At 38.1% G+C, this 12663-nt stretch overlaps 1 protein-coding gene across 13 annotated transcripts in view; it reads left to right on the top strand.

The window, feature by feature from the left end:
• The window catches only part of LOC119547457 (neural-cadherin), a 132114-nt gene that overhangs the window by 38217 nt on the left and 81234 nt on the right, over nucleotides 1-12663 (top strand). For all 13 annotated transcript variants that reach the window (XM_037854321.1, XM_037854332.1, XM_037854333.1 and 10 more), the window contains exon 2: nucleotides 1587-3336. In XM_037854321.1, coding sequence (XP_037710249.1) covers nucleotides 1785-3336 — 1552 coding nt within the window. In that variant the 5' untranslated portion in view covers nucleotides 1587-1784. The remainder of the gene's footprint in view (nucleotides 1-1586; nucleotides 3337-12663) is intronic.

The raw sequence follows: 12663 nt of genomic DNA, 5'->3' as shown, positions 1-12663 counted from the left end.
GAATTAAACATATGTGATTGGGGCTTGGGGGCCATTTAAAATTAGTAGAAAAGACGATGTTTAATTTCGAGTAGTCATGGATTATGTGGAATAATTGATGCGAAAATCTACAGATATTTAAAGGCATTAAAATAAATAATTGGTTTTCTTACATAGCAGGTTCTTCAGGCTTTTGTTTCTATAAACATTTCTAAAAATAAGATGTTGGTAATTAAGAAGATAAATTCTTTGAATTTTGTTCCACACGTGCAGTTATGTGTTCCATTATTCATTTGAAATTACTCGTGTAATCATTTGTCATCGAATTCCGGTCACACCCAATAATAAGTCAGGCTAGTTATAAGATCATTAGCGGACTGTGACCCCCACTCCTTGTCACCCTGACAATTGTTGGACCAGAAATCCTCCTCGTTGAAGGGAACGCGTAAAAAGCAAATAAAACTATTGTCAACACATTTGGGATGTATTCGAAACGGTCAATAGGCAAAAGTCAGTGGCGCCTGCGCAGCTGTTTGAAAAATTGTTATAGGGGAAAGAACCTTTTTCCGACTTACCCAATTTTAGGTAGCGAAATTACAGGGTGCGTGCCGTTGTCGGATTAGAGGGACTTTGTGCAGACATGGCGTGTTGCACATGGGGTAATTAAAATAATATTCTCAATGAAATTTTTACTTTTCAAGGCCAGCCATGTGTGGCACATATTTTTAGGGGGTGGAAATGTAGAAGAGCTCTACAAAATTACCTAGAACCTGGGACAATGCAATTGCCGAGGCGTTATGTAGAGCATGCCAGGGGAACATCAAAAACCAACCGAAAATCCCACATCCTGGGAATGTCCTTGACGGGAACAGACTGTGACAATGTTGCCATACCTCTCCCATTTACTCCTTCCCTCTGCCAAAATGGCTTGAATATAAAATATTTTACTAATATCATTAAAAAGTTTTCGCTTTGTGCAACGTTTTCTGTGTTCTTTGAGCGTCTGGTGCCTTGCCTGCCACACAGCAATTAAAAAGTGAAAAGTTGACAGTTTTCTCGGGCTCAGCTGCAGGTTACGATGTGATGTGATGGTGGTGATGGCACAGCCTCCGAAACTTGACTCCATTTTCCATTTACCGGATAAAAGTTTAATTACCACGTAAGCGCTGCAAGGTTTTAGGGAATTTGTCGGTTTTAACCATGCTTTTAGTAGCATTTTGGATAGCAAAATAGAGAAAATAATTGATTTGGCCATACCAATAATAAATTAAATATGAATAAAATGTATATTTAAATATTGCATTACTTATGTACATCGTTAAAAAGGTTAAGTCTTTGTTGTGCGAGTAAAATGAATACCCCGGATATTATGGATACATTAATTACAACCTATTAAAATATGTATAGTCCCCGGGTTAACTTCCACTATTCCTGCATACTTGATTAACCCCTGCAGGGCCTCCCGAAATGTTATTTATTTACCTGGAGCATGAATAATTCACTTACAATGACCCATAAACTTTCCACAATGCCCATAAATATTTACCTGTACCGAGAACGGCTACTAACAACAAATCAATTTTCTTTTCTGCCCATTTTATTTGCAGTTTACGCCACCCACAACAAAACAATGAACATGTATTGATCAACAGTGGATAAAAAGCGGAGACTGGACAAAAGAAATTCACCCATGAATAAGTCAAGTGTTAAGTGTAAAAATCACAACTGAAGTGGGGGAAAATAGAAGAGAAAAGGTCACGGAAAAAGTGTTAATAGTAGAAAGGATCAGAAAGTGCCGCGGCAAAATGGCGGCACGACGTTGCCTGAATCAGCTCAGGCAACGGTATATAACCAACCGACTAAATATATACACCTGCGCGATATTTTTGATATCCATACCGTTAATTTTGGCCATCGAGGAGACCACATTTGCCGGTTTGTCTGCGGAAAATGCGGCTCGCATGCTGGCCGGCAGTCCTGGAGATGTGGAAAAATCACCATCGCATCACAGCGAAATGTCCTTGGTCCTGCCACACGACACCTATCCTGGCTTCAGCATCAAGAAGTTCAAGACCCATCCTGTGAAGATTAATGGTAGCTCGCATGCCGGCGGTGCTGCCTATCACATGTTGGACAGTGATTACTCCAAGTACTTTACGGTACTGGAAGATGGTGTGGTGATGACCACAGCGGATATATCGCCGCTCGTCAATCGTCCAGTTCAGTTGGTCGTGGTCGAACAAACCCCCAATGTCACCAACACCCACAATCTCCAGTTGTTCGTGATGCATCGCAATGATATGCTGCGATTCTCAGGATCCCTACTCGATGCCAGTGGTGAAGTGAGGGAGAATCAACCGGCGGGTACTAGGGTGAGAGGAGTGCCCCTAATGCAGGCCTTTAGCGGCTCCATCCTAGATGAAGAACTGGCCACACCCAAGAAGGTTAGGTACACCATCATCGATGGCAACGTGGACGATGCCTTTGCTCTGCAGGAACGTAAGGCCAACAAGAATATTCAGATCAGTGCCAAGTCCTTGGTGATAAATGGTGATGACGAGTCCGGCGTCTGGTTGGTCACGAATCGTCCTTTGGATCGGGAGGAACGCGCCCACTATGATCTCTCCGTAGAAGCTTCAGATGTCGATGGCTTGGATAAGACGGTTTCCAAAATACAAATCACTGTATTGGATGAGAACGATAATAGACCCATCTTCAAGTCGCTGGATTATAAGTTCGCCATTGCCGGTCAAAAATCTGCAAATATGGAAAGCAATAGTAGCGTGACTTATAAGCGATTTGCAATCATGGGAAAAGTTGAGGCCACGGATGCTGATGGCGATAAAATTGCCTATCGCCTCAAGTCGCCCAGCAATGTTGTGATCATAGTTCCCCAAACTGGCGAAATAATGCTGGCCGGTGAGCCCACTTCAAACGAACTTCTTATCGAGGTGATAGCCCACGATCTGAGGTATCCAAGTTTGTTGAGCGCAAAGCCCGCCAAGGTCCTCTTGGAGTTTCTGGCTGCCGAACCGGTTTCCTTTATAATGCAACATCTGGAACACGATGAGGTCAATAATCACTCACATCACCGAGAGAAAAGACGAGTAACCCGAGCTGTGCGACCCACCAAGAGGATTGAGTTCACCGAAGCCGATGGAGATACCGAGGGAAAGTCGGTGTTCCAGTTGGAAAAGGAAACCGATAAGGAAACGTTCAAGATCAGGGATGATAATCCCTGGGTGACGGTGGAAACCAATGGAGCTGTGCGAGTCAAAAAGAAGTGGGACTACGAGGAGTTGGGACCTGAGAAGACCATCGATTTCTGGGTTATCATCACCAATATGGGACACAATGGTAAGTGAATACATGATTTATTTTCCCATATATATTTTATAGCTTAGTAGCCATAAAATCTCATTTAAAAGTTCAGAGCACATATCCCAAAATCCAATTAAACAATACTTCTTGCAAAAATTTGCAATTTCAATGTCCAGACATCGAAATTGCGACCGTATACGTTATTTATTCGGAGATTTATCATACACGCCACAGCCTATTTAATCTTTCCCATTAGCACACAAAATTGTTCAGCTGTTTAAGCGTAATTATGTGCTTTAGGATACTCCGAAAATAAATGCGTCTGCATTATAATACCAATAAATTAATCGCATTATGGAAATTTTGCGCGGAAAATTTGGAAAATCAAGCCAGAGTACATAATGATGGTCCAACCAGACTAATTGAATTCGGTGGAGGGTTGACTGATAAAACAAAGATTAATTCTGGCATATTAATGCACTTTCTTGATGTCAATTAATGATTACAAACAGAGATTTAACAGCTTATCATTTCTGGAAATTTGACAAATATGAGTTTTCAATACGAGCATGGTTTAAATAAAATATTATCTTTGCCAAGTTCCCTCATTGTCATCAACTTCAGAGAAATAAGACAAGTGGAAGTGATTTCATGTGACCTTTTATTCAGGGCATGAAAACAATTAGCCGTAAATCACAGGAAAAGTGCTGACTATCCATGGCTTTCTCTTTTAATTTTACTCTTTTCACTCCTTGTTTTTGCTTGCAACATCTTTGTGTGAAATAAAATTGCAAATTGCTTTTCAAATATTTGGTTGACAAGGCAAGCAATTACGGTCGATACAACAGAGATACACCGAGAAAAAGCTGTTTACCTAAATTTGAATTTTTAAATAATTTGTAACCACAAATTCTTCAATAAATTTCTGATTTATTAATACAGTTTCTTGGTGTGCAAAACATATTTGATATTTCTCAAAATAATTTTCATTATTTTTCAATTTAATGGACATATTTTCATTGTGTTTATGCACTTAGGTACATTGTGATACTTTTTGTAAACCACTTTGACTGTCGCTTCAAGCGTGGTTCAGTAAGTAAATATCGAATCCCCATATCCATTCAGGCATCCACTGAGCAGCTGTAAAGCAAGTTAGGATTACCGGTGGTCCTTCATCACGGAAAACCCAAAAACCGCATTTTCCCTCCCCTTTTTTGCGCCCAACTTTTGACACGAGTCGAATGAAAAGTTCAGACAACTGACAGCTTTCCCTCCGAATGTCCAAGTTGGTTTTGCAACCAGTACAAGTTCATGAAATGTTGGAATATATTCACTGTTTCCGCACACACCCACACTGGTTTCATTTAAATCGGGAAAAGGTTTTTTTTTTTTTAAAGCAAACTTTCAGCTGCAGTGTTTCCGCATTGTGTGTTTGATTCGAACTCTGGACTGCGATTGGTGACCCCTCAACCCCCTTTCGACTGTTCAACTGTCAGTCAATTAACAGTTTCCATAAATTTTGCAACTGTCTCTCATTCGCTATCGCATCTGCCCTTTGTTTGAGTGATTTTCATTTACACTGTTTGCTTTCACACATTATCGCAGCCTTTCTCGCTGCTCTGGAAAATGTCCTTTGAATGTCCTGACACTTGTGCAGGCGGCTTTTGGAAAACTGATTAAAAATGTATTTGTTGAGAGCAGTGAATTGGTAGTGTTATAAGTATCAAAAAAAGAAAGGTTCGTGAATTGAGTAAATATTTGTCGTAAAATTTGTCATTAACTAGTTAACATTGCAGTAAAATTTATTGATCAAGTTGACATAGTTTGAAAAAATTGCTTATTTTATAAGAAATCATGTAACATTTTTTTGGAAATGAATTTATTTTATATTCAATAAAAATGTACTAACATATATAAAGGAACCGTTTAGGTAAATACATATATAAGATCATGAAAATATGTAGAAATAAACCAACCAAAACGGTCAGCCTGCTAAAGAAATAAATAAATCACTTGATGAAATCTTGTATCTTTTTTTTTAGAAAGGATCACCAAATGACTATTTTAACCACTTGAACTAATGTTTTGTAATTCAAGCGTTTAGGCAAGTAATTAGAGATTCTATGCAGCATTACTTCTAGGCTCTCCAGAAGATCCCAGAATCCGTAGGATAATTTATGGGCATTCGGTGGCAGGGCGGAGGTAAAAGGAAAATTCTGCGATGCACACATGGGTCGGATAACGGCAAGAGGAGGGAAAGCGGAAAACTCAACTATGTAAAACACTTAACAAAGCATTGCACCAGCCAAAAGGCCAAGAAGAGGAAGAGGATAAGGCAGCACAAGTGAACAAGAAATTTACGACAATATTTTTCATTCATTTAAAATGCTACGCCAATACACATGAGGTTTTCCGAGGGGAAAGTAGAGGCGGAGAAAGGCTAAGAGAGAGAGGAGGAGAAAGGGTGAAAGAGAGGTAAATGCATTTATATCGAGAGCAACATATGTGGAACGTGAAAAACTAAAGACCGAAACAAATGAAATTTGAACAGTTTGTTGAGCATGCGCCTTGGAAATTTGAGAGAACTGTTGAGAAAGAGATTTTTCGAGAAATGAGAACTTTTCTAAGGGTTGGGTTGTTGGTTTTTTTTCTTTGTGTTTAGGACTCGCGCCAAGTCCAACAGGAAAATGCTCGTAACAATTAGAATTCTCCTTATCTCACCCCAAAACGCCCAAAGAAACCAAAATGAGTTTTGAGTTTACGTCGTGTGAATAAGTACGCACGATTTTACATGGCATAACCGAAAGAGAGGGGTATAGCTGGCTAGAAAGAGAGAGGGCAGTGTGTGTTTGTTTTAGAAATTTCCAAGCGCATTGTTTTGCCCAAAAATGTATGCAGTCCTTTATGCATTGGAATAGCTCCCCAAAGGATAGTGGTAAAGGGTAAAAGCAGAAGGCTTTGACATTCCACAAGAAAAATGTGGTAAAAGGGAAAAGCCCTGAAATTTATGCTCTGCATGAAAAATGGAAAGTCGCATGCAAATGAACAATAACAAACACACTCAAAATCATATTAATATACATTTTGTGGTAACTATAGATTTATATTATTAATATTTCTGATTTATTAAACAAAAAACACAATCAAATGAAATTAAAAAGCCTTAAAATTACTTGGAAAAAAATATTGCATACTTTAAAATTGATTTTACAACCCTAGCTATTTCATTAGCAATATAAGATCTTTATTTTTAAAAATTTTCTTTACCTGTACCTTCGTTTCCTCTTCATAATACTTGTTCTGTCAGAACTTCCAGGTGTACTTTTTCAGAAGCAAACTTAAAGATACAGCAGTTGACATCTATTCCCTCTCTATTTGCCATTGCCAACTTTTATTGCGATAAAAACTACCATAGCGATGTCAAACCAGGACTTGTACCCCATATATAAACTTTACACAGCCATGGGTCACAAACTCCATCTGGCTGTCATAAAACAAAGGGCAGCATGGCAACTCTAAAAGGAGGCAACCCTGGTTTAATGCTGCGCAAATTGTGGCATAACCTCCGGCTGAGCTTGCGTATAAATTATGAAAATCAGAATTTAAGTTTATGGCGAGGAAAACTTCTTAGTGCCTTCTTCTTTGGAGAAATAATCGAGTTAGGATACACACACACACACACACACTCACTCCTTATGTGGAGGTAGAAACTTGCTTAATTAAGCATTAATTTCATGTTTTATATGCAAGTCTGGGCTTTCACAGAGCATCGCGGGGGAAAAGGCTCAGGCAACGCCAACTATGCCCGTAATGGAAATTATTTAAATTAGGTTTACGGCAAATGCCGCCGACTGCACGGTAAATCATTTATTCAAACGCTTTGTCCCAATTTAATTTTAATATAAATTATGTACATTTTACATCAATTATGAGAAAAATGTCACATGTGTGAGCAGCTACACACGACATTAAATTTTAGCTTTGAATCTAAAAGGGAGTAACACATTTTATAATTTGTTTAATAGAAAAATCAGCATGACTTACTTAAACTTGCAGTGTTAGTTGAAGGAAATTCATTTTAAATATTTAAATAAAATGCATCTTATGTATTGTAGAAAAATGCAGATGCGAAACTTGCTTAAATACTTTGTAAACTTTACCACGGAGGAAAAACACCATCAACGAAAATCATTTATGTCACATTCGTCTAACTTTACACGGCTCTGCAGCTCTTGAAAATTTGTAAACTTCCAACCCACATCTGCGCCATGTTGCAAGCTTCAAAAGTGTTTTGGCCTAAATTCCAAGTGCCGCCGAGGGGAGGTTAAAAAAAAAGAAAGTAGAGGAGAAAATGTTGAAAAAAGTTTCGCTACATAAATTTTCTGTGGTGGATGCAGGATGCCTGGTTAAGATATTTCAATGTGACAGTCGAGCAGGGCGAATATTTAACAGGCTTCGCGTTAATGTCACTTCAAATACCGCGTGTTCGGGCAAATAAATGCAACCTTTCCTGCACGTGGCTTTGTGCTAAATAAAAAATGCAGATCCAAGCTTTCGTTTGACATACCATTTGATTGCTTTCCCTAATCTAATTGAAATTGCATTTGAATTACCGCTTTTCCAGCGCTTAGGACCTTGAAAATCTGTCGTTAACTATGTATGAGGTCTTTTTAATAAATCAATTTTAAGAATGTGAAAGAACCACAACAGTTGGACCTTTTTGGCTTATTTTGTACCTAATTAAATGTGAAAAATAATATATGTCATATGACATTTATTTGGCCACCATTAAATTTGGCAACACTTTACAAGCAAAATCAATTTAGAATTTTTTTCGCCAACTTTATTTGCATTTGGGCTTACATAGGACGGCTTAAAATAAATATGGAAAAATCATGTAAAATGCGACTGGCCAAATTTTTGTTGGACATGTCTTTGTAGTGAAAAAAAACTACATTTTGTGCTGTACTAGTACAAAAATACACGAATAATGGAAATAGATAATTGGATGTTCGATGTTGCGCTCAATCAGCATTTATAGAATTTTATTTAACAAGTGACACTCAAAGCACAATGTGAGTGTTGATTGAAGAATACTTGAATACATTTATATTGAATTTCCACTCGCCAGATTTTTTTATTAGGGGACAATAGTAAAACTTAGCAAAAAAGTTTACAGTAAAATTGAACCTTCTTTCCAAAAAAAAATGTAGTATGTTTTCAATCTTTATTACTTATTTTATTGTTTACCGTTCATGTTTTAATCTGTCAATTAAGTATCAACACTTTTGACACACTATAAATGGAAGGGCTTATATAAAAAACTAAATGGAAAATAGTAATAACAAACGTTGAACTTGGTCGAAAGGAAAAAATGCAAGTTTCGAATTAACGAATAATCGGAGTGGACAAAGTGACAGGAACATTGAAATAAATGGGCATGGCCAGAGACAGGAACAGGAACTGAATTCGAATAAGAAACTGAATCAGAATCAGAAACTGAAACAGACAGGAAACGAAAGGCAGACACAGGGGCCAAAACGCCTAAAGGCAGGCTACAGAGCAAAGGAGCAAAACCATCGCATCCGTATCCTATCCTCGCACACATGGAGCCACAGATACAGATACAGCTCTCCACTAAGAGATGTGGCAACAAAATGGCGTCTATTGCGACCATGTTGCCATGGCGGCAGACGGATGGGGAAAATGGGAAATTTCGGCAGGATGGATGGCGCACTGCGTCCAAAAAGGAAAAATCTCCGAACGCGGCTCATTTTGCTTGTTTTGTGTTTTTAGTTTCTGGTTTTTGGCGACTGCGACTGCAATAAGACACACTCACTCACAAACACACAGAGAAAAAAATATAATGGCGTCCAAGGGATAAGTAATGGCGCCCCATTTGGGCAGTCAAAACAGGAAGGAGAGCCCTTAGAGAACTAAACGACAAATGGAATAATAAGTACCAAGTAAACAGAGACGACGGCTGCGAAAAAGCACAAAAGTAAACAAGCAAGGAAGCCAAGAAGCCAGAATTCCACCCTCTAATAAAGCAAGATTCATATATATATGTATAAAATCATATAGATACTTTATAGAAAAACTTGAGCACAAATGTTTGACAACGCCGAAAAATTTGCTGAGCTCTGACTTTGTTGTTGAACATCCCTGGGGTATTATTGACTCATGGATTCATAAAATCAACTTTAAGCAGCGACGAGAGTTGGCTAAAGTTTTAGCTTTCAATCTCAGCAGATTGGCTTAGTTTTCCTCAGTTTTCAACTATTTCTATAAATTGGCGGAAGCGCATTTCATAGGATGCAACTAAGAAATATTGACTGCAAGTCCAGCAAGTTAATAAAGAACTATTTCTGCAAAAGTACTGGGGCAAATTAAACGCTGAAAATTTATTTCAATGGCGTTTCTTGGCCCTGGATTCCGTGGCCACACTTTCTTTTGTCCTCTTAGTTTTTTCTCTTTTTGCTGGTCGTGTGTGTATTTTATTTCCAATTTGTTTGCATTGCAATTTCACAAACCATTTTTATAAAGTTTGTTCAAACTAACGTCGTTTGCCGGACTGCTGGACTTGGCTCTTGTTACAGAATGCAAAAAAATGGTAAATGGTTTGGGGAAGGTACATCGATTTTCGGATGCATTTTAAGGAGTTTATAATAACGTAATATTTTTAAGAATTATATTTCTTAAGTATTTGTAAAAGGCACAAAAAAAGTTTTGGGAGAAATTCACCAATAAGTATTGTAACGTAACTTAAAAAGAGGTTGACAACTTTTTGTTACTATTTATTAGTAAAACAACAATAAAATAGTAAGTTGTGTGAATTTGGCTGTTGTAAGAGTAACTATTTCATTGACCAAATTGCCAATTCGGTGGGATGTGCCCATTTAACTTATACATTGGTAAAATAGACCCAATAGTTTCTTGTTTGTACATTATTTGGCTGTGCCATATAAGTAAAAAAGGAAATTAGCCTCTAAACGAAAAAGCATGTGTGCAGTTCCCACAGTCCATAATTTATTAAACTAATTTTAAAAATGCAACAGATATTATTTTTTTGTTTTCCTTCACAAATTTTGATTAGAAAGATAACCATGTTCTATCCATTCAAAATGTATAAGGTACTTTTCTTAACTTTGAACCTACTATTAGATAAGGTATCTTTAGGTATTTTCCCTATTCCAAACCTCCTTGAACTTCGTTTCTCCACTCGGTTTTGCTGAGCTGAGTCCGCCCATCCGTTCGGCCGGTTCGCCGCAGTAATAATTCATGATACAAATTGCGTTTATTACAATATACCATAGCACGGCGCAATGGGAACCCGTATCCGTACACGGAACCCGTAAGCACACGGGTCCGGAGACTCCATTCTGTGCGTGGCAGGCAACTCGATTTGCATTGCAAAAACGGGAAAACGGGGAAATGGGAAAGCGGGAAAACGGGGCAACGATATATGTGCGCTGCGAAGTTGGGAGTTGTTCGGAAAATAGCGAGTACAATTGGCCTGTGGCTTGACGTTTTCTTGCGGCAGTTATTTATCACGGTTCGCAGTCTGTGATTTGTGTTTTTGTGGGCGTTGTGAGCAGGCACACAGATACACACACACACACATACGTCACGGTCCAATTAGCACACCCAAGAGCTATGAAGTTGTTATCCGCAATAATAATCGCTGGTTCGGCTTGGCGCTTGATGAAAAGTTAACGCACAAAATCTTCACACTCGAGTGGGCGAAATCGTTCGGTTTGGCGTCAAGTGATCCGTGAAAATTTCACATGTCATTGAATTTGATTATGGCCGGAGAAGAGCTCTAACCAAATTAGCCAAACGCATCAACGTCAAAGGCCAGACTAAAATATTTAAATATTTAACACGTTTTTAAGCACATGTTTTGGTCATCATCATTGTCACATTTAATGTTGCATAACTTAACAATAAATTGCATTAATATAAATAATTAATTTCGCCTTTGGTGGAGTGAAGCGGTTTTTTATCCAACTTTAAATAATTAATGGGATTAACAATTGGTTTGTTATAATATTTAGAGATGCAAGTTTGCGTAAAAAATTCAGAAAATGCTAACAATTCCCTAGCGCCCCTTTTATAATATTTGTACGCGTTTGCTCCTAATAATTTATGCAACTGAAAATCGCAATACAAACTTTCACTGAGCTAATTCAATAATCGTTTGCTTGTCCAGGCGAAATAAATAATTTTCACTCCCCCGCTTTTTTTTTGGCAACGGAAAATGTGTGACTTAAATAAGAGCAGGGGGAAAACAACAGAAAAGCGTATTTAGCACAGCGTTTTTCACTGTTAACCGCATTGGCTATTTGATGAAAACGAAAACAGAAAAACCAGCGACTATTTTTTGAGTGAGAAAAACACAAATCAAACAGCAGGTGTGCCAACAGGAGGAGAAAAGGAGAAAGTCCTGCGGATTGGCCATGTTCGGTGGCCATTTTGTTTTCACATAGCAAACACAAATTGTTCGCGGAAAATCGTAGTCCGCTAAACTCCCCAGCTGGGCAGCCGTAAAAAAAAACGGAGGAAAATCGTATTGAATGTGGGGAAATGGCAGTAGAATCCTTGCTGGCTGTACAATATTTTTTGTGTTCTTTCTATATTTCCCTTTTTTGGGACCAATCACACTTTGCATATGCAGCGTTGCGGTATTCACACCAGCGATCCTGCCCCCATCGCCATGGGGCATCGAGTACAGCGGTTCCCCCCTAAAAACCTCCATGTTAACCCCCTTACACCCGTGTTTACTGTGTTTACTCATTAAAATGCAAAATGCTCGCGCTTGTAGAGGTGGTCCAACTGCCATTCATTTAACGCTTGACATTGTTGATACTCTGTGTGTACGGCGAGTGGTTTGGATGGGAATCCAATGAAAAGAACATGTTTCCTGTACAGTAAACTCGGGGAACTAATTGAGTTTTGGGGATTCAGTTCGACATTCATTTCCAGTTTGCTAACTAACGGTAGAACCATTTTTATAAGCTAAAGGACAACTTAATTATTTAAGTTTGATATGCATGTCGACTTTTTATACTGTCAAAGTGACTTGTTTTATTTTTTTTTTTTGATTATTAGAATTACAAATCATTTATCAAGATTTAAAATTTAATTACACTTAAATTGGTAACATACTTTAAGTGCCAAGTATTTTTTTAAATCTTTTAATAATATTAAAATTCAAAATACTTAAAGTAAAAAAAACATTAAGGCTGAAATATATGAACTAAAAAGTATCTCAAAAATATGCATTATTTTTTCCCCTTAACGATAGTCCACTGTATACTCCCAGCTATCTCCTTGGCAGCCCCTCTGTTTTTCGGGGGTCAT

Source organism: Drosophila subpulchrella, chromosome 2L, assembly GCF_014743375.2.
Source record: "Drosophila subpulchrella strain 33 F10 #4 breed RU33 chromosome 2L, RU_Dsub_v1.1 Primary Assembly, whole genome shotgun sequence".
Lineage (NCBI taxonomy): Eukaryota > Metazoa > Arthropoda > Insecta > Diptera > Drosophilidae > Drosophila > Drosophila subpulchrella.
Note: the sequence above shows the minus strand (reverse complement) of the source record. Positions and strands in the feature narration are given on the sequence as shown.